Below are 22,148 nucleotides of genomic sequence, written 5' to 3'. Positions count from 1 at the left end.
ACTGAATGTATCAGCTACTATATCATAGTCATAATTGAAAGGTTTATCTCACTCACATTTCCATTTCATTTCATCATACTTTGGTGTTGTCTATGAGTTTGAAAACATACAGTAGTTTTCCAGCAAAACAGAAAACTCAAGTGTTTAAGTTGTTGAGAGAAGCAAGACTATAGTATTTCAAAAATTGTAACAAGTATTGAGCACTAAATGCTTGAAAGAACCAAGAGGTCTTATAGTTATCATCATGGAACACCCAGTTCCCAGCAGTTACTTAGCTGATTATGAGTACTAGTGAAATAAAATTAAGAACAAAAACAAATCTTCAAAGACTACAAGATTAAAAATAAGAGATTTAGGTCTATGATAAATATGTACTTGTTTTATTGCCTCAGTTTTTATGTAACTGCATTTTCTGGCGTATCAGAGTCACATGTAATGGTTTAGAATGCATAGGCAAGCAATTGTGTTTTTACATTTTTTAAAAGGCAAGGCAACAGAGAGAAACACACACACAGAGACACATTCACAGACACACAGATCTTAGATGCACAGGTTTACTTCTCAACTGTCTACAAAGGGCAGTGCTGGGCCAGGCTTCATCCAGGAGTTTGGAATTCCATCAGGGTCTCCCTCATGAGTGACACACACTCTGCTGATTTCCCAGGTGTGTAGGCAGGGAGATAGAGTGGAAGTGGAACAAACAGGAACTGAACCTGTACCCATTTGGGATGTCAGCATTGTAGCTGGTAGTTTAACTCCCTGCGCCACAAAGCTGAACACAAAACTAATTTTTGATGCTGGTATAAGTATTATGTACTTGGCAGCACACCTGTTTGTTCATGTACACCCCCCAAGTACTTGTCAAATTTTTATGAATATCAATGTCTTTACTTAAAATTTAATGTCTAAGGATGTGTAATGAGCAGATAATACTGCTATTTTTCAGCTTGCTAATGAATGCAGATTTTTCATGAGAATTAAAATCTCTGATTATATTAACAAATGGTATGACTAATTTAGAGTCTGTAAAATAAGTCAATTATCTCAGGGATTAATACTTAATTTAAAAATATAAAGTTCAGAAAATCTTTCTTTAGTCTCCCTATTATTAATTTTGGTATATTAAGTTTCTCAAATAAGGATATTAATGACTACACTTGTGAGTCATTAACCCAGCCTCTCAGCATTAGCAAACAAAAAACTCCAAGAGAAATACAATTCATATTTTCCTGAATTGCATCGCCATCAGCTGATTACTGTTGCTGTTGTTTGCTGTTTTGACTTCTCATTCCAAATTATAGTCGTAACATCTAGGAGTATACTGCATTCAAAATATACGCCAAAAATGTAAACTTTCTTTTCTTAATTCTGCATTTCCACGATGATCAACCCATCAAACTACATGGTTCTCATTCTTGGTACCTAAAAAGAGCTGAAAAACATTTCAGTCTTTATGCACATGCATACAAAATTCCAGTTTAAGAATCATCATGGAGAAGTTTCCTCTTGAATATTTGAGTTATTAGACTGCTTCAACCTGTTGTGCACAACAAGCTATCTACAACTAACAAGAGTTGTTACACTACACATAACTAGAAGAGCATTAAGCTAGCTCAAGTTCCATTGAAAGGAAATGTTCCAACTGCAGTATTACTTATGGAATTTTGTGATAAGTTTTCTTAGTTCAAACTTCATTATTGTATTCTCTTTCTTTATTTTAATGAATCAATCAGTGGTTATAGTGAATTTAAGAGTCGTGTTTTTTCTATGACTTTATAAAAATGCTTCAAAATAATTAATTCATATGTTTCACACATTTTTTCAGCATGCATTATGAAAATGGGTGCTGCATTAGTACTGGAGATAGAAAAATGAAGAAACAGAAAATCTTCACCCATATCAGGGAGAGGGAACTCAGATATGATTAAAATAAGTAAAATGTATGTCAGATGGTGACATGTGATATGGGAAAAAGGAAGCAAAGTAAAAGACTTTATGTAGAGGAGGAGAGGGTGGTGGAATACGTGATATTAATTGTGAGCTTCCTGAAGGCCGAATTGAAGAGTGGGATCTGAGTGAATGTAGAATGGGATTAAGAAGGGATACTAAGATCTGGAGGGAGTGTGCCAGAAGTGGAAAGAAGAGTACACGAGAAAGGCATGGGGTGGGGACAGCAGGCATGCAATACCGACAGGAGGAAGCCACGTGGGCATTGTGGTGTGAGGCAAGACTGAGTCAGGAGTCATAGCAGGTGGCTGGGATCCCTTTTTGGTCAGTTTTACAGGCTGATGGAAGGACTGTGACTACCAGTCAAAGGGAGATGAGAAGAGAAGGGAAGTTTTGGTGAGAAAGACAGTTGTTCTAGATTAGAATATTTCCTCATGCTTCTGAATTGAGAATGCTAAAGGAGAACAAGGCGAGAATCACAGAAGAGGTAGGAAGGATTCCAGTCAGTATTCCTACATGATTCCAGTCTAAAGTAAGACAGAGGACCAGGTAGTCATGGTGGTGGAGGCAGAAGCTGGGGCCAAGAGGGTTCTATGATTTCTGTGTTTGCTGAGAGAAAGAGGCCAAGGATGACCCAAGGTTTTAACTGAATCAGTTGGAATGATCAAATTTCCATGAACTCAGGTGAGGACACTTGAGACAGATTGTGGGTTGTGGAAATTAGGTAAGTTGAGGCATTTTTAGTCTCATGAGACATCTGAATGGAGATGCTGAAGATACTGGATATATAAGTCTGGGAATTGTGACAATGTGTGCTGGAAAAAAATCCATGAAAATGCACACATGGTGCCTGAGAGCTGAGCCTGAAGGGACCTACAGATGAGTGGCAGTGGGAAATGCGAGTGGTCCTGGAACTGTGCTCATTCAGCCTTCCTCTGGCTCTAGGAGATGGGAGAAAAGACCTGCTGACAAGGCAATCTGAGAAGAATCCACCAGGTGTGTTAGGAGGAAGGCGTTTTGAACTGTGGCATGAATTTCTCCCTGTGGTCTTAATCCCAGATCAGTGATGCTCATTTTACCTCTTAGACAATCATTGTTTTATAAAATGGATTCTACTGTTGATTAATTACTGTTCTCAGTCATATGTGAACTTATTGAGAGAAAGGTTTTTGTTTTCTTCTCTTTGTACAATGGTGGCTTTTATGTGGTTTTTTAGCTGAATGTCACAATGCAAAGTACATCTTACTCTGGAAAGCAGCATATTTATCTGAAAGAAACATTTAGAACTTCTGGCATCACATGCACCTCATCATTTTTTGTATTCTCTTCTATTGTATTCTATTTAATTAAAAATAACATTGCTCATGACCTTCTACATTGAGTTTACTATTAATTTCTTGCAACCATGGAACTTGAAAAACACTGCTTTTAGAATAGCTGGCCCTAAGCCCTGGAACGTTCACGATTAATCAGGGACCCAATATTATTCATCTTCATTTCTCCTAAAGTTCCTCTGGTAAAATAATGCTTTAATTCGTGCTTGGCAAATTAATAGTTTTGAAATCCTAAAGTAATATTTAGGAATTGGAATTTGGTTTACTGGCCCTCTTTAACCTTTTCTTTTACTGGATGTGTTTTGTAGGATGTTTTTTTTCAAGATCTGTGTTTTCAGAATGTGTACAGACCCAAGCATCTCTGAGCAGGCCCCTGCAAAGCTGAGACTCAGGAAGAGTCTGGCTCTTTGGTGGTGCCCCTCCATATGGAGTGCGTCCACCCTTTGGACTATTTCCTCATACTCTGAATGAGTACAGGCAGCCTGACTATGAATACTTTTGCAGAATCTTATACATCTACTGCCAGGCACAGGGCAGAAGGAGTTCAAATGTTTTAAAATCTAAAGAAACAAATGCAAACCTAAAAAAGTCTGTCATCCAATTTGGAATGATCATGTGCTTTTATCCTGATTCACGTGGAGAAAAGTTTCCATTAGTTGTCCATGACCTGCGATAGATGCCGCTGGAACAACACTCATAGGGGTCACACGACTTAAGGTTTTGTAAAGTCCAGCTACAGAGGTGACATGTAATTTAATCTATGTCTGATTTAAGGAATCTTTAAAACATGAGTCAGCACACATGTAATTTAATCTATGTCTGATTTAAGGAATCTTTAAAACATGAGCCAGCACACAGTAAGTCCTCAGCAAATGTAACCAATGTTTAAATTCCTCACCAGACCACACAATCCCTAACTCAGAAAGTAGAGTCATGTTAATGCTGTATAATTCATGCTCAGGGATTCCATCACTAACCAATATTGAAATTCCTTGCCAGCCTGCACACTCACAAACTCAGAAAGTGGAAGCGTGATAACGCTTGTAATTCTCAACCAGGAATTCCATCACTACTAGAGAAGGAGCATGGTGTAATGAACACAGTATAGAATTTGGAATCAGGTTAATCTGAGTTCAAACCTAACACTACTTAGATGAGAAGTGAATTCGACTTTAGTTGCTTGAATATCTCTTTAGATTCTTTTTTTCTAAATTTATTTGTAAGGCAGAGAGAGATGGAGAGAGGGAAAGAGAGAGAGAGAGAGAAAACTTACATGGTGGCTCACTCCCCCACGGTCCACAATAGGTGGGGCTGGGCCAGGTCAAACCCAGGAGCCAGGTTGTGGATCTGCCAGGTTGTGGCAGGGAGCCAGTTACTTGAACTTCCTCCCAGGGCGTACACTATCAGGAAGCTCCAACCCAGATGGCATGCACCTGGCCCAAGAAGCAACTTAACCACTGTTAAGCTACTTTCATGTAAAGTCAAATGATCCTAGATTTTAATCACATCTATAAAATCACTTCATCACAGCTTCTAGTTCAGGGTTTTACCCTACATCTCTGCATTTAGCCTAGAAAAGTGTGGTAGAATTACCCACACAGTGGGGTGGCAATTTGTGGGAGTATGCAGGAAGATTCTAAGAGCAGAGTCCCTCACCATGTATAAAGTTCCAGATCTCTTTAGTCATGAGGTACACGAGAGGGTATGTTAAAAAGTTTATAGGAAATACAATGAAAAGATATGTTATAATTGGTGCAAGAGATTTTCAAGTCTGGAAGTATGCATCTGAAGTGTATTTTAAAAGTTTATGGAAAAATCACATTTTGGGAAAATAAGGCACAGATTTCAGTTATTTTGCACAAAAATGCATTTACTTTTAAAATTCATTTTTCCACAAACATTTTGAAGTTCAATTCTATGTGCTCCATTCAGTTTCTGAGAACCCATAGTTTGGGTCAAAGACATAAATGTCAATACCAAATCTCTAACAAATTGCTCAGCAGACCCACAAAAGGTCTCTAAGAAGGAAAGTCTCAGTTGTATTAACTTAACTGCTATTGCCTGGCAGAATGTCTGGCAAGCCGATGTCACTGATCATTTTCTAAAGTAACTATGGAGACATTTATAAAATTCTTATCCCTTACTGACACATGAATAGAAACATCTGTAGTCACTTGAAGCATGATAGCACTGGAATGATATTTTAAAATATCAGAAATTGGTCACTTTTAAAAAAGGTTTATTTATTTGAAAGAGGAAGAGAGAAAAATGGAAAGATACACACACATACGCAGACTTGTGTACACCTGTGTACACAGACACACGCACACTCTCTTCCATCTGCTGATTCACTCCCCAAATGCCCACAAAAACCAGGACTGGGTCAGACCAAAGCCAAGAGCCATCAACGCTGTCCTGGTCTCTCATGTGGGTGGAAGGGGCCTGATAAAAATAGGCATGTATCATTTGTCATGCACTCTATACCTTGATCCTAGATGGTAAAAACCCTAAAGGGCAACTTATTCAAGACTATAAATATTCTTTTGCATAGAGAGGTGACCTGAACAATTGCTAATGTGCCAATAATTCTTCTGTTTCCAAATATGGAAAGGAATTCAGCCTTTATAATTTTAAGAGAGACAGAGAGACAGAAGAGCAAGCTTCTGTCTGCTGGTTCACTCTCCAAATGCCCTCATGGTAGAGCCTTGGTAGTCAGGCCAGGACAGGAGCAGAATTCAATATACATTTCTCCAAAGGTGGCAGGGACCCAAACATTGAGTCATTGCTGCCTCCTAGGTCTGCAACGGTGGGACTCTGAAGTGAGGGCTGGAGCCCGAGTATCAGACAGAGTGCCACCCAAGCCATTCTGATAAATGCTAAGCCCAACACCTGCCCTGCAATCAGTCTTCAGTATTCTCTCTCTCCTACACAGGAGCACAATACATTTCATATTTGATGGTGATGATGTGTTTTCCTATAATAAGCATTGTGAACCAGTCAAACACAGTAACAATGCAGATGTATTCCATTTGAGAAAGATTTTTCTCTGTCATTTTTCCTTTGTGCTTTTGACAAAGTCAGGCTGAGCTGATAAAGGGTTCTTGAGGTTTTTTGTTTTCCCTAGTAAGGATGCAGGCTTTCTGCAATCTATGTATCTTGCAACAGCTGGAAGAATGGCAACTAATCTTCTTTTCCAGTTAGTAATTATTTGCTTAGAGTATAATGTTCCAAGTTAATAGAAAACTATTAAATTAAGCTCCCATGTACGGTATCTCATCTGATAAAAGGGATTATTACTTTTTTTATTTCTTACAACAAATATAGATATATGAGTAGTAGGGGAGCATATTTTGTGTTGGAATATTATTCATAGGGGATTATGTTCTTTTTGAGGAGGGGATATTTTTTAAATCAGAAGAGGTAATCTATGCAGATTCCTATCTCGTACCCAAATCAATCAAAATTCCTGAGATGACTGGCAGAAGTCTGACACAGAAAGGCTAAGTGTCTGGAGTGGGGAGGTCGCTGTGGAGGTCGCAGGGGAGGAATGGGAAGTTGCTCAGCATGGTTTCCCTCCCCAGCATGCCTTTCTCTCTCCTAAACTCACTTGTCTAAAATCTCTGCTTCCGTCGTGGCTGTTCTGAGAGCTTGTGTTTGCATGTTCACCTTGTTTTAGGTCTAAATAAACACACAGGACAGAGAATCAGGAGGGGTTCAAATAGCTTTCTAAGGAGATGTTCATAACTGGCAGAAGAATATTTCAACCAATTATGTCAGACATGATTGTCTTGAACTTTCCAGGAATGATGCTACACATTTGTTTGTTTTGATTTTATAACATTTTTCTTTTACTCTAATGTTGCCAAGAAACCAAAACAACATATAAGATTTTTTTTATCTAGAAAGTATTTGGGTACCCTGAAATGTTAAATCTGCAGTTTCTAGCTTAAGTAATGAGAAAAGTAGAGGGGAAACTGGGACATCAGAATCGAGTCTCTTGTGACCCATTATCATGGACTAATCCGGGAGAATTCAATTCCAATAAAACTTAATATCTTTATTAAGATTTGAAGACGCACATTTACAAAAGATAGAATATCCTTGTAAAATTCTATCACCATGTTAATTGAATCACCACTGTGAAGTCAAGATCCATTTCTAAAGAAGTTGATGAAAGTAAGGAAAACACCAACTGGAAGACTGAATACATAAAAATAATTGATCCAGCTGATAAGTGGCCATAAAGGTTTGTTTGCTAGACGACTCATCTTAACATTGCTTATAAAAACAAAGAGTGTGACAGTTAATAGTGTCCATCAATATATGCCTCCAATATATTTGCACTAATTTTTTAATGTGTGTGAATGATACAATAAAATGTGGAATATATGAAGGAGGAATTTTGTTTTGCTCAATTCCTCAATTCTAGTTTTTTGAACCTTGCTTGGCATGTGGTTAAAAAAAAGGGTGAGCATTAAACATCTGCTAAATGAATGAACATTTCCATTAACACAAAATTGTCATAACTATTAAAAGGCTATGGTGGATTTATATGTGTTAATATGGAAGGATGGCCAATATGTTATATTAGGTCACAGAGGGCAAAGGGAGGCCCAGCGCAATGGCTCAATGGCAAATCCTCATCTTGCAAGTGCTGGAATCCCATGTGGGCACCAGATCATATCCAGCTGCTCCACTTTGCATCCTGCTCCCCACTCACGGCCTGGGAAAGCATCAGAGGATGGCCCAAAGCCTTCTGACCTGGGACCCACTTGGGAGACCTGGAAGAAGCTCCTGGCTCTCCTTGGCTTTGGATTTGGGGAATCAGTTGTGGGTGCAAGATCTTTCTCTCTGTCTCTCTTTCTCTCCATAAATCTGATCTGCCTTTCCAATAAAAATAAATAAATCTTTACAATTTAAAAGAAATTTTTAAAAAGGCAAAACATTGAGCAGTATTTGTAGTATGATAATAGCTTGTTAAAAAGAAAGAAAAGGTGTATGTTTGCTTTGAGTGTAATTAAAGAATCTCATGGAAAATGGAATATATGATATTTATTTTGGTGAAAAAATTAAAATTCATGCATAATTTTTTCTTAACTTGTGTTGCTTTGAATTTTTGATATACGTATACATATGTCTACTTATGTGTTTGAAAATAAACAGAAAATATCAGAGGAAAAAGGCTGATGTGGTACTAGTGGGAGGGGCCAGGGCTTTCATTTTCAATCCTACAGCTTTCTGCTTTTTTAAAATAATTAACATATGCCATTTCCTTTAACAATGAAGGTTCTGGAAGAATTTCAAACCTAAAGGTACAGTAGATTTATTCTGAAAAAAAAAATCTGTGTTGTCTTAACATCATCACCATTTAAAAATGCAGCTCTGTAATGTAAAGAGACAACCTAAGGAACCACTTTTTACTAGGGATGTATAAAAGAAAGCTGGGCTGGAAAATCAGAAATTAGAATCTCCAAGGAATCATCATTAGAGAACACATTTGTGTTTTCCTATTCCTTCAGCTTTGGCTGTCATTTTTACATTCCAAGTTAAAAAAATTTGCAAGTTGCTGTGCGCATCAACCCATATGATCTGTGTCCATCTGTACCACTGATTTCCAATGAGATAAAACAGCTTATTTAAACGTTGAATTTTCCCATTGGATTTAAACATTTCAGTTGTTTATCCAGTACCACTCTGCTTAAAAATAGATGGGATGACATTTGTGGGTGCTTTAAAAGAATCTGTTGGGAGAAAGCAGCAGAATTCTAATGCCACAGTAACCATTTACCTTATATAAGAATGGTAAGTTTTTATGGACGGTTTTATAGAAAATATTCTCCTTTTAATATGTAAATGATGGCTCTTTTGGAATCAATAGCCATCACTGGATGGATCTGAATGCCTCATGCAGATTTTACTGTTTGGTGATATGTTTAAAGGAATGGGAATGGGAATATGGTTGGGAACAGTTTTTCCTAACTGCATATGGACACTGATTCTTTCCCACATCCTTATAACATCTACTCACCCCCATCATTCTTCTATTAACCATTTCTTGAACTTCTGCTATGTGGTAGGCATGACAGTTACAGAGATGGATATAAAGATGATGCTGAGTATATTCTTGCCTTTGTAGGCTCAATAATGTTTACACTCATGTGTCAAAAAGAAGTGGTTATTATTAGCCTTAAACCTGCTGTCATATGATTCCGCAGAGTCTGGGAAAAAAATTCAAATAGGTTGAACTGAAAATAGACTGTCACCTGAAATTTCAGACAGAGTAGATATATGGCAAAACTATAGTCAATTAAAGTGTGAAATATTAAAATCAGTGTTCCCATCTTGGTAGCATTGCTGATGGCTGAGGACTGTGACACCAGGAGGAAATGAAACCAAATGCATCCCAATCACTCCCCCAACCAGAATAACAGACCTATCTGAGAATCTTCTTCTTGATTTTAGTTATTAAAAGCATACACTTCAGGAGGAAATTGCATTTATGGAGTAATATCAAAGAGGAAATCAGGCCTCTGTGAGTATATAGGTATTTGTCACTGCTATGCCACATTCTTCATTTTTATAGGAGGTTTCTCTGAGTACTCATACAGAGTAACACAATATTGCATTTCTTTTTTTAAGCATCTCCTCCTCTTGAATAGTTGCAGGTGAAAAGGACTTGCCCACTGCTATCTGACTTGAATAACTGAATTGTTTCCAATCCGGTGTGCCACCTGCTCCTGCTCTGAGGTGGCCTGCTGACCTGATGTTACCGCAGTGGGTGGCCAGTTGAAGGTGCAAAGAGTTCTCAGCCTCCCATTTTCATGGCTCAGCGGACAGCCTTGCAGAGGTGGCCCAGGTGGCCTTCCTACTGAATACATTGTTTCATCACCACCGCACTTTGCTTTTCTTTAGAGTCTGAGAACACTTTTAATAGTCTAGGTCCCCCATAAGAGCAAGGATTTATTGTTTGCTTTTGAATGGCATGGTACTATAGTTCTGAGCACCCCATGGCCTTCTGTAAAAGCGATAAACGCTAAGGATGAACGGACCATACAGGTTCCAAGATCCTGTGGCTGACTACATGGGAGCTGAGAAAGAGGTGGAAAATAAATCGATTCCTAACACAAAGGCAACATTTAGCAACTCATTAGATCCAACTGCTACACGGGAATAAGTTTGTTAATAAAATGGCACAGGACTTTTGTGAGGTGGAGCCAAGAGCGCGGAATGAATATGTGTTCAAGATATGTTTTCCATCTTCCTTCCAATTTTGGGTGTTATGATGTAACAGAATTTGGAATGCAAGCATATGCTATTTTTTTAAATCCTTTTCCTTTTATGTTTAAAGCTCTGTTGTGATAAATTAGCTCTCCCTCCTCAATAACCCAGAGTGTTTGTTTCTTTCTATAAAAAGGAAGCATTCAGAAAAGAGATGATACTTCGGAAGATTTCCTCCTCACTCTTTCCAGCTTGATTTGGATGTGGTTTATGACTCAGGTGTGAATACATTAATTTTGGAAACCAACAGACACTATTAATCCTGTACTCTACACTCCTGCCTCCTCATAAACAAAACTTTAAAAAACACTGGATTTTTTAAGGCATTAGACATAATTGATCATTTTGTTTTAAGAAAGTGAAATAGTCCAGGTTATTAAAAGTCATGGGTAATGTTAAAGGCAAATGCTAAAGATCTTTTTTTTTCTCTCTCTAGATTCCATGAGAGTCTAGAAAAGACATGTATTTTTAAACCAGTATATTACTAGTTAGTGAAATGTAATTTCCTAGTAATTTCAAATTAATGTAGAGTAGGATGGAGTCATAGATCAAAAACAATGGAAACGATGAAATACAGTGGGTAGAAGAGAGATAAAGATCAGAAACGAGAACAATAATAGCCAATCACCTGTGCTCAAAGGAGAACCCAGTTAGTGGGTTCAAGAGCACAGTTTTTTGGTGTCATAGCCTAAGAAGATTGGCCTACCACGTGCACAAGGCTTGAAGACACAGTGATCAATGCTAGTGGAATATAACTAGCCTGCATGAGACACTAAGTAGTAGTTGCTCTTTTGTGACAACTTTTTGTTAGCAATGCAGCAGTTTTAATTGCACAGTTCTGCTTCTTCCAGTTATTAAACATTCCACTGCATGGCATTTGCACAGACATGACTGGGCATGCTCAGCAATTTTAAAGCACAGGAACTCCGTGTGGCGGGTGCGTACACTTGAATCACTGCTGTGTTTGGCAATGCGCCCTGTGTACACCCAGCGTTCCAAGTTACATGCATGACGTGTGACAGAGCACCGAATTTCTACTTAGTAGAGAGCTGCAACTTTTTCTGCTATGGCAAGAGGAGAACTCTTATGGTCAGGTTGTGAGTTGTGAAAAGGCGGATTACAGAGAGGAAGAGAGACAGAGAAGAAGATCTTCTGTCCAATGGTTCACTCCCCAAGCGGCCGCCACAGCTGGAGCTGAGCCAATCTGAAGCCAGGAGTCTCTTCCGGGTCTCCTACGTGGGTGCAGGGTCCCAAAGCTTTGGGCCGTCCTCGACTGCTTTCCCGGGCCACAGGCAGGGAGCTGGAAGGGAAGCAGGGCTACCGGGACCAGAACCGGCGCCCATATGGGATCCCAGGCGTGCAAGGCGAGTACTTTAACCACTACTCTATGGCGGCGGGCTTGAGTTGTGTAATTCTAAATTTACAAAATACTTCAAATGGATATAATATAGAGATGAAACAGTTTATAATTTGTCATTGTGACTTGGGCCTACCAAGTAGGCTTTCTGAGTTGCTCATTTGTTTTATTTAGGTAGAAGCTGTAGAGATTTAATGATCTGATGACTTGTTTGTAACAAATGTAACTTCAAAAAATATTCATTTATTTGAAAGGAAGAGTTACAGAGAAAGAAGGACATGGGCACACACATACACACACATGCGTGCACACACACACACACGCATACACATGCACCCCTTCTGTCTGCTAGCTTGCTCTCCAAAAGGCTGGAATAGCCATACCTGGGCCAGGCTAAAGCCAGGAGCCAGGAATTTCATCTGAGTCTTCCAGGTGTATGCAAGGGTTTAATTTCTTAGTTCACCTTCTGCTGCTTTCCTAGGTGTATTAGCAGAGTGGTGAATTGGAAGTGGAGCAGCGAAATTCAAACTGGCACCCACATGAGATGCTGGTGATGCAGGCAGTGCTCAACCTGTACCACAGCATAAGCCTTTATATTTAACTTAAGCAAGATAATTTGTATTCCAAATGTGAACATGTTTTACGACTGCTGTATTGATTTTTGAATAGAGAAGTAATACTGTCATCCTCTTACAAATTTTGGGTTTTTAAAACTGTATGTATTTTGGAAGGCAGCTATGCTTACCACTATACCACCAATGCCAAAGTTTTTGTATTTTGAAAGGCAGAATTACAGAAAGAGGAGAAAAAAGATGAGAGAGAGAGAGAGAGAGAGAGAGAGAGATATTCCATCCACTGCTACACTTCCTACATGGCAACAACAACCATCACTTGGCCAGACTGAAGCCCAGAGCCAAGGAATTCATCCAGGTCTCCTAGAGGATGGCTGCTTTTCCTGGATAATTAGCAGGGAGTTGGATCAAACATGAAGCAGCTGGGATATAAGCTTGTGCTCATATGGAATGTTGGTATTGCAGGTGGCAGTTTTACCTGCCATGTCGTGGTGCCAGCCCATAAGTTTTGTATTCAACATGAGGAGTTCTTCCTTTCTAAGAAAAAAGTTGCGGGTTTTAGAAAAAAAAGGTCCCATGTGCAGTTCATCAGGCAGAAGCCAACCTGTGGTTTTACTATACATGAAAATAAGTTATGGAGCATTCAACATGCTTATTATTCTTCTATTGACTACCTTGATCAAAGGCCATATCATTAAAAAAATGGGAAATGGGCCAGCATTGTAGTGTTTCGAGCTCTGCCTGCCTGCAGCACTGGCATCCCATATGGCTGCCATTTCTAGTCCTGGTTGCTCTACTTCTGATCCAGCTCCTTGCCAATGGCCTGGGGGAGCAGCTGAGGATGGACCAAGTCTTTGGGCCCCTGCAACTATGTGGGAAACTTGGAAGAAACCCCTACTCCCAGTTTCAGACTGACCAACCTCTGGCCATTGTGGTCATTTGGGGAGTGAAACAGCAGATGGAAATTATCTCTATCTCCCTCTCTCTCTCTCCCTGTAACTCTTTCAAGTAAAATAAATATTTTTTTAAATGTAAAAAATTAATTTATGAGTAAAAAAAGGTTGCTCTCAAGTTTGATCGCAGATGTTGAGTAGCAGTTTGAAACATAAAACCAATGACAGAATTAATATTGGTTCCACGCATAAGGTGTTTTTATGTTATTTTTTTTTTTGTGATTTCTTACTTTTGAAAGGTTAGGGTACAAACACTTATTTTCCTTAAAAGCTGTGACATTCATGAGCTTATTGTTCTTTTTATCTTATGATAACTGTACCCCCAGGATATAGTTACATGAATTAATGTACCCACACCTTCATTCGCGAGTGCCTCTCCAAAACCAAGCACTGTGTAAGTAGAAGATATGGTATAAAAGACTTATCTTTGTTTGCATGGATATTCCTGCCTACTGGAGAGAGGAGTGGAGTTACTGCAAAGAAGAGAGAAATAGCATTCAAGTGTGATTTGGTAAGAGTAGAAAAGGCTGGAAACTGTTTACATGGCAATATTTGCATGAATGTCAGTTTAAGGAGGTCAGACTTGAGACCTGAATGACAGGCAAGGTATTGGAATCTGACCAACGACAGAAGAGGCCATTACAGAGAGAACAGTGTGTGCCGGTGCAGACCCACAGGAGGGTACCATGTGTGTTGTGGGAGATACTAAATTACCTGCAACACAAGAACTCAAAAGAAACACCCTCTGAGGATGCTGCAAGAAGTAGATTACGGTGAAAGCGCTTAGTCTTTGTGCCAATAGTCTTGGCATATGTTTACGACCTAGGAATTAGTTCCCAAGATTTCTTTTTCTTGGACTGATGTTTCTATTACCAATGTGACATTGAGAACAACAGAATGGCTCCTTTTCTTTCTGAGGCTCACGTTAGTTGTTGAAGGGAAGTTCCCCTAGCCAGCCTTATGGTGGAAGTGATCATTCTCTTCTGAACAGGGCATCCCACCACCTGCTCTGCCATCCTGCATTGTTACGTCCCACCCTCAGTCATTACTCATTGCCTAGCTTCTCTGTAAGAAACCACTCTTTATGCCTAAAAGTCCCACAAATGGTTTCAATGCTTCAACTGACTCCCTCTGGGCTTCTAGCACAGGCACTGCATAACTCGAGTGGCTTCTCCACACCACCGCTTCAGCTTCTGTAATAGCATCTATCTCCCATCCAAGTACTAGCCAGGCCTGACCCTGCTTAGCTTCCGAGATCAGACGAGACTGGGCACATTCAGGGTGGTATGGCCATAGACAATAGCATCTTACATTAATACATTTTATAACTATCAGCGGACCGGGAGCAATCTTTCAGTCCTCAAAATATCATAGCTCCTTAAGTTTCCTCTGGCTTCTGTACCAAATGACCACAAGCTTGTTAACTGAAAAACAATTCTCACTGACTGTCTCATGGTTCTGCAGGACAGAACTACAGCATAGTCTCACTGAATTGAAACCAAGTGATCAGCAGGATTGTGGTGCTTGGCAGGCTTTAGGGAGAACCCATGTCTTTACCTTGCCCCCAATTTTTGAGCTGCTTCTTTGGTTTCTGGATCTTTCCACTTCATACCCAGGAGCTTAGCATCTTTAAACCTTTCATTTTCCAGTCACGTGACTTTTGTCTGTTTCCCCTCTCCCTGCCTGCTATCTTCTTACAAGGCTACTTGGAAATACATTTAGGGATCAGATCAATAATCCAGAATAATAGTCCATCGCAAGATTCCTAGTGTAGTCACATCTGCAATGGCCTATTTTTAACATTCAGGTTCTTGGGATCAGAGTATGGTCCCCTTTGGAGCCATTATCCCACCTCCCACCAGCATCATTAGTCAAGCATCTTCTAGGACAGACATCATTCTGCAGGCCCCATCGTTATTTCCATTTTACAGATCAGGAAACTAGTGTAAGACTTACTAAGTAACTCGGTCAGGTCATACAGCTAGAGAACTAGCGGAAAGGTTTCAAGCCCACTTGTGTTTAACTTGAAAGCTTCCCTCCTTCACACACTATATGTCTCACATTCTGTGACTGCATCTGAGCTGGTTTGGATCATAAGGACCCTAAAGATGATTATAGTCAGCACAAAATGGAAACTTCCAGAAATTGAGCATGTACTTTCAGCTATTTCTTCCACTGAAGTTACTACTAATTAAATGGTTTGGTGGGAATAGGCAGCAATTTTCTTTGCCAGTGAAAGACCAGTGGGGCCCCCTACATACGCTGGCTTTTGGCTCAAGTTGAAGAACACTAAGGAGCAAGTGAATTCAGGCAAAAGCCCTGTGCAAAAGTAATCACAGAGCATGGCCAGAAAAACAGTGCCTGTCGACAAGGACAATGGAGGCCAGGTACTTTCACTGTGGAGAAAGTCAGAAAAGCTGAAGACGCCTGTAGACACACAGGCTATAGAAGAATGCTTGGGAATAAAGACTACAGCATAAAGGAAAGTGCGCTCAGATTAACAATAAGGGAACAAATACACTCTGGACAGACCTCTGGAGACCAGAAAGGAATTGAATATGGCAGGGGGCAAAAAAAAAAAAAAAAAAAAAGTAGACATTTTCCTTTGGTCACTGGATACTGTGAAGATTTTTTTTCCTCTTACTGTAAGGAGGCAGAGGTCATTTGGAAGATATAGGACTGGTTCCTGGAATCAAACAGACAGAGGGGCCCATTCCTTAATATCAGTGTCATGATGGCACCTTGAATCTCAGCTCTCTCATTTACAAAATGGGAATGTGACCATGAAGATTAAGGAATTTACCTGATCGTGCAGGAATGAGTAATATAAAGAAGGTTTGTATTCAGTGTCTACAACATTATCAGAACAAAATACAGTTAAGCTTTTTAAAAGAGTCCAACTAGTTATATGCACATTTATAGCCCCACTTGCCACGTGCATCTTTATATTAGGCAATGTGCTCATTCATGGACTACAGGCAGGAATGAGAGGAAGGACACCTACTTTAATGACACTGATACATTAGTGGAAAAGTTAATCAAGCAAGTAGACAAATTGTTTTAAATAAAGTAAAATAAGCTTGGCAAGGAAATAACGGATGTCTGAAAATACACTGGAAAAAAGTAACTGGGTCAAATACAGCCAGAAAAGAACTTCCAAAAGGAATTGTCATTTTTGAAAAGGTTGAGAAAGGCTTAAGCCTGGAAAAGAAAAGTTTGGGGTGGATGGACACAAGGGGCAAAATCGGAAGCAACTCATGCAAAGGCCTTAGGAAAGAAGAACACAAGAGAGAGTGAAATGGGCCCTGGAGTGATAGCGTAGTGTTTAAAGTACTTGCCTTGCACACACTGGGATCCCATATGGACACCGGTTCTAATCCTGGCATCCTTGCTTTCCACTCAGCTCCGTGCTTGTGGCCTGGGAAAGCAGTAGAGGATGGCCCAAAAACTTGGGACCCTACACCCTCGTGGGAGACCCAGAAGAGCTCCTGGCTCCTGGCTTTGGATTGACTCAGCTCCAGCCTTTGCGGCCGCTTGTGGTCAGATGGGGAGTGACCCATCGGACGGAAGATCTTCCTCTGTTTCTCCTCCTCTCTGTATATCTGACTTTGCAATAAAAATAAATAAATCTTTTTAAAAAATAGCAAAATGTAACTCAGAATGATGACGTGTGGAGGGGAAGGAAGAGGATCAGGGGTGAGGCTGAGATAGGAGAAGGGTCCCAATTACATCACACCCTGTGAGTCATTTTAGGGACTTAGGACTCCTAAGGGTCAGGAGGAATTGTTGAAGGACCTGCAAGCAGAAAACACAGTGATTCGTTCTCCAGTTTAGAAAAATTATTTGAGCTATAATGTGTAGAATAGAAGGACTGATACAAAACTAGAGGGAGAAGACCATTCATGGAGTATTTACAAAAAGCCAGTGATTGAGCCAGGATAGTAGTAGAGGAAATGGAGACAAGTGCATAGAAATAAGATGTAGAGGACTTGCTGGTTTCTCAACTCATTCATTCAATCAGCTTTCATGAGTCTGCTTTGGGGATGTCATGTGACGGTGAGGTAGTGTAGTGGATGTTAATCAGGGTCGTCCCCTCACGTCTCTGGTTTCTGGTGCCATTGACAGGTGTTAGAGACATAGGGTAAGGCAGTTCCTGGGCTACTGGGGACATGGAGTTCAATTTTCAACAAGATAAGCTTTCAGTAATGCCCTTATTTTTGGAACTCAGAAATATATCATTGGGTCCCCCAGCTTGTGAGCATAAATGAGGTCACATTAACAACAATAACCAAGTCCAGTGGTAATTTGGTCCTCTGTTCTTTCTCCAGTTAATTCTGATTGTCCTTAAGAATGGGCTTCATAGGATCTGGGAACAAATCTGCCTGCTGCCTTCTGTCAGTCCTCTGTGCCATCCACAGTGCCAAGAACTTGTGATGGTGGTAGGCCATCTGTAACAGCACTGTGCTCAGTTGGTGGCTGTTCTGGTGTGTGTGTGTGTACATGTGTGTGTCTGCCTGTCTGTGTGTGTTTAGGAAAGGTGGCACTGTTGTGTTCTCTATATTTACTCCATTAATTAATATAGAGAGATAGCGTGTGAGTACAGAAAGCACACGTGTAGTACATCTGGCATTGTTAAAAATAATTCAAAGGAATAACAACTTATCTCATCTCTAAGCATGCACACATTGGTTACAGCTTGAATAAAGATCATGAAGAGGATGCTGACCTAATATGGGTTTCAGGTAGCAAGGGTGTATTAAAAATTCTTGTTGGTATAAAAATCTTCTTCTTGTGCCAGTGGCAGGAAATGGAAGATAACAGCTCAGTGGCTACACAGGTTGGCTATCTAGCTTGTTTCTTCCAGTTCCAAAACACACGGCATCCATGGGCCTTTAATTAGGAATATTGGGGAACAGGGAATTGGGACAAACACCAGAATAAAGGAACTAAAAAAGGATGATCTGGAGAGATTAAGAGTGAGCGTGAAAGGGGAAAAGAAGAAAATAAAACAAACACCTCTCGAATCCAACAACTCATCACGGCCAAGCTACCCATGTAGCTCTCCAGAGAACAGCATGAAAATGAACATATTTAAAAACAGTATGAGCTGTGTCTATCTCATTGCTCTTAAATTTTAACTTGATTGATGAGAATACCACATTCCTATTTTCTGTAAGTTTACTAAATTTAAGACATTATAAAAGAGATGCGTAACATTTGTAGGTGGAACAAATGAAATTTCAGGCAGAATTATTGGTAGCTAAATATTCCTTCCCAACTCTTGGTACCGCATTACTTCCAGGAAAAACAGACATAGTTAACAACTTAAGGAGAGAAAATAAAAGTTTCTCTGTGTCTATAAAGTTTGATTGCAACATTTAAAAAATTTCACAAAACAAAAACACCTCGTATGAACAGCTCATTTGCCATGCATAAAAACAGAATGCAAAGACGAGAACAGTAATAGCAAGAAGCTTTCCTTTCCATTTTTCCAAAAATTTCCCGCATACTTTGGCTTTTTTGGGAATAGATCTTATGAAATATCTTTTGAGGTCACCTACTTCTAGAGAACAGTCTCTGATGTTCAGATGGCATACCAGTGAGCCCAGGATGCTTAAAAACATACATTTAAATTGTATTTTTAATTTCTGCCATTCTTACAGAAAGATTGTAATTTCTTCAGCATCTTGCTAAGGTTTTCACTTGCTTCAGGCACCTGTGCTATGATCTGACTAACATCGAAATTCCTGTGAAATACACCAAGAAGCAATGCCACCCTGGTCATTGTTTCATCACTTCTGTTTTTTGAAATACAGCAGCCAAGTTAGCTAACAAGGTCTTAAATCTTATGATTTCTAAGCCCCTCAACTTACCTGACAACTACATTTTCCACATGAACAGAAATCTTTGCAGCTGTGGCAGAATCATGAAACTAATAGCACACATTCACATTACTAGTGTGCTGCTATTTTTAAAATACAATTTTACAAAATAAAACTCACCCAAACTGAAGCTGAGGAATGAATTTAGCAATGGAAGATTACTACCCTTCCTGGAACAGCGTGTACTTGGAAATGAAATGATTCAGAAACCAACATGATGTATATACTCTGCTCTCTTTACAGCAAATTCAGCATCAACTTATGCTATATGTGACAAAAATCTTTAACAGCCAGTGCTTAAATAATTGACTCTCTCTTGACTGCATCTAAATATTCTGCTGTTTAACGCAATTAACTCTGTACCATAGATGATACGAATATTACCATAAAGATGTCATTCATACTTGAAAACTGGATTTCTCCCCAAACCTTCTGGTCCCATAAGCAATCTCATCAAAGCAAAGGGGTGCACTGGGAGTACACTTTTAGAAAATTGTTCATTCCACATTCATAAACACCAAAAAGACATGAAATTAACTCTAGCATGTTAAGACAAAAATTATGAATTTTCACAGAAGAAAAGCACAAAGAGACTATTTCTTTTCTTTTCCATAGCCCAGAATTGATATAAACTTACCTTATTTGCTGAAATGCCAAACAGAATGTCTTTATGGAAAATTAAGTTCATTATTCATCTCAGCTTTGATTTGGAATAGTGCAGCTGAGAGCACTAAGCTTCTCTCTATGATTTGCCGAAGCAAAGTGGGTGAGTAAGGCGGTAAACACAGGACTTGGATGTGGGGGAGGGTGCCTGGCCATGGCTCACAACTACAGACTTGCAACTTCACATTTTTCATTCATAGGAGAATTGAAGAATAATGCACATGTGAATACTCGGTGCAGATCTTAAAACCTGTGCAGTTTTGCGTAACAGGGTAGCCACAGGGTCCTGCGTGCTTGCTGTCCTAGCAAAACCACATGGCCGTTTTTCAGTACTTCAGTGGCTCCTTGGGCTCCCCAGTCACCTAGCGGCACATGTGAGGGTGATGTGCACTGTGCCAGGGAGAGGCGCAAGTCGGAGCAATCCCTGTCAGGTGTAAGAAGAGAAAGCTGTGTCCAACTGGTGATGCGTGTTACAATTTTGAAAGTAAGTGTGCATACACAAACTGGACACAACATCCAGAGAGCTACCAGAGAGACTTAACGCATCCAGGAGTGAAGTAACAATGATATTTGTCTCCCAAATATCTTTTAGAAAAAAAAGCTGTAGCTCTTAATAACTCATTTATTTTATTCTAAAGGATTAAATATATTTTACAAACCTCTGGGCAATCAGTTTTCAACCTAAAACTATAGAGAAACATCCTAGCAGAGAAACATCCATAGAGAAACATCCCAGCAGAATCTCTCAGTGGGGCAAAGGAACTATGGTAGTTTTCTCTCCCAGTTGTTTTACTACATAAAATCCAGTTTTATCAAAAGAAATCTACACTCACAACAGCAAGATCAATTTTAGGTTATCAATAGTGAAGGACAACGTGAGAAGGCAAAGCCATTTTCGTTTAGAGCAAAGACTAATTTCCCAACTGCTCATATTTGTCACCATGTGAAATCGAACTCTAGAACTATCTTGTCCTGACTTTATAAACACCATGTCTGCCTTAAATGAGAAATGATAACAAAGAACTATAATTGCATGATTTGCTTCACTGTGTGTAGTGTTAGCATTTGACCCAGAAAATATGCTCAGAGACATGACAAAAGAAATAAAAACTAAAGTCCACACTAAATTCGTACACAAATATTCACAGTATCATTATTCACACTAGCCTCAAAGTGGAAATAGCTCAAATGTCCATCAGCTAACAAATGCCAAATATGCAGCAGGTTCATGTAGCAGAGTATTACGTGGCATTAAAAAATAAATTATTGGAGCATATTATCACACAGATGCATCCTAAAAACAGTATATTAATTGAAAAAAAGCCAGTTTCAGGAGATCATGTTTTGTGTACATTTAAATGTAATTTCCAGAACAGAGTATGAGAAGTGACTGCTAACAGGCACAGGGTTTCATATTGGAATGAAGAAAGTGCTCTCAAAATCTCAGGTTTTGATAATGTTTGCAGGATTCTGTAATTATTCCAAAGTTATAGGACTATATACTTTGGGTGAATTTTATGATTATGAATGGCATCTCAGTAAAGATGCTAATGCAATGAACTTGTCCCACAAACATTCTCATATAATGTTTACAGTCATATATTAATTAATATATAATTTAGGTCCTGGATTAATATGTGGCATAATTGAATTAATGATATTAAATTATAGAAAACACAGATGAAGAGAAAAGGAAATGAGAAGGAATGACCCCATTGTGGGAAACCTTTGAGAATTAGAGGGCTGTAGAAAAATTTAAAGGGGCATTTTGGGGGTGGTGTTTTGTTGTGGCTACTTTTTTATCAGGAAAGCTCCCAACTATCAAAGAGAACAAGAGGACAAAGAAGAAAAGGAGGGGGCCCGGCGCAACAGCATAGCAGTTAAGGTCCTCGCCTTGAATCCACCAGGATCCCATATGGGTGCCAGTTCTAATCCCGGCAGCCCTGCTTCCCTTCCAGCTTCCCATCCAGCTCCCTGCCTGTGGCCTGGGAATGCAGTTGAGGATGGCCCAAAGCTTTGGGACCCTGCACCCATGTGGGAGACCAGAGGAGGCTCCTGGCTTTGGATTGGCTCAGCTCCAGCCATTGCGGTCACTTGGGGAGTGAACCATTGAACAGAAGATCTTCCTCTCTGTCTCTCCTCTCTGTATATCTGACTTTGCA

At 39.6% G+C, this 22,148-nt stretch overlaps 1 protein-coding gene across 10 annotated transcripts in view; it reads right to left on the bottom strand.

Moving 5' to 3' along the window:
• LOC121166533 (disks large-associated protein 1) overlaps positions 1 to 22,148 on the bottom strand; it is a 316,740-nt gene that overhangs the window by 257,691 nt on the left and 36,901 nt on the right. Inside the window, exon 1 of one of the 10 annotated variants that reach the window (XM_040995710.1) lies at positions 19,961 to 20,087. The exons of 8 other annotated variants lie outside the window; for them this stretch is intronic. In XM_040995710.1, coding sequence (XP_040851644.1) covers positions 19,961 to 20,011 — 51 coding nt within the window. In that variant the 5' untranslated portion in view covers positions 20,012 to 20,087. Of the gene's footprint in view, positions 1 to 19,960; positions 20,088 to 22,148 lie in introns of those variants that run through there. One more of the 10 variants, XM_040995712.1, reaches the window with a different exon arrangement.

The sequence above is a fragment of the Ochotona curzoniae genome, unplaced genomic scaffold (assembly GCF_017591425.1).
Source record: "Ochotona curzoniae isolate NIBS_2020 unplaced genomic scaffold, NIBS_Ocur_1.0 patch170, whole genome shotgun sequence".
NCBI lineage: Eukaryota > Metazoa > Chordata > Mammalia > Lagomorpha > Ochotonidae > Ochotona > Ochotona curzoniae.
The sequence above is the reverse complement of the archived record's forward strand: the minus strand, read 5'-3'. Positions and strand labels throughout refer to the sequence as shown.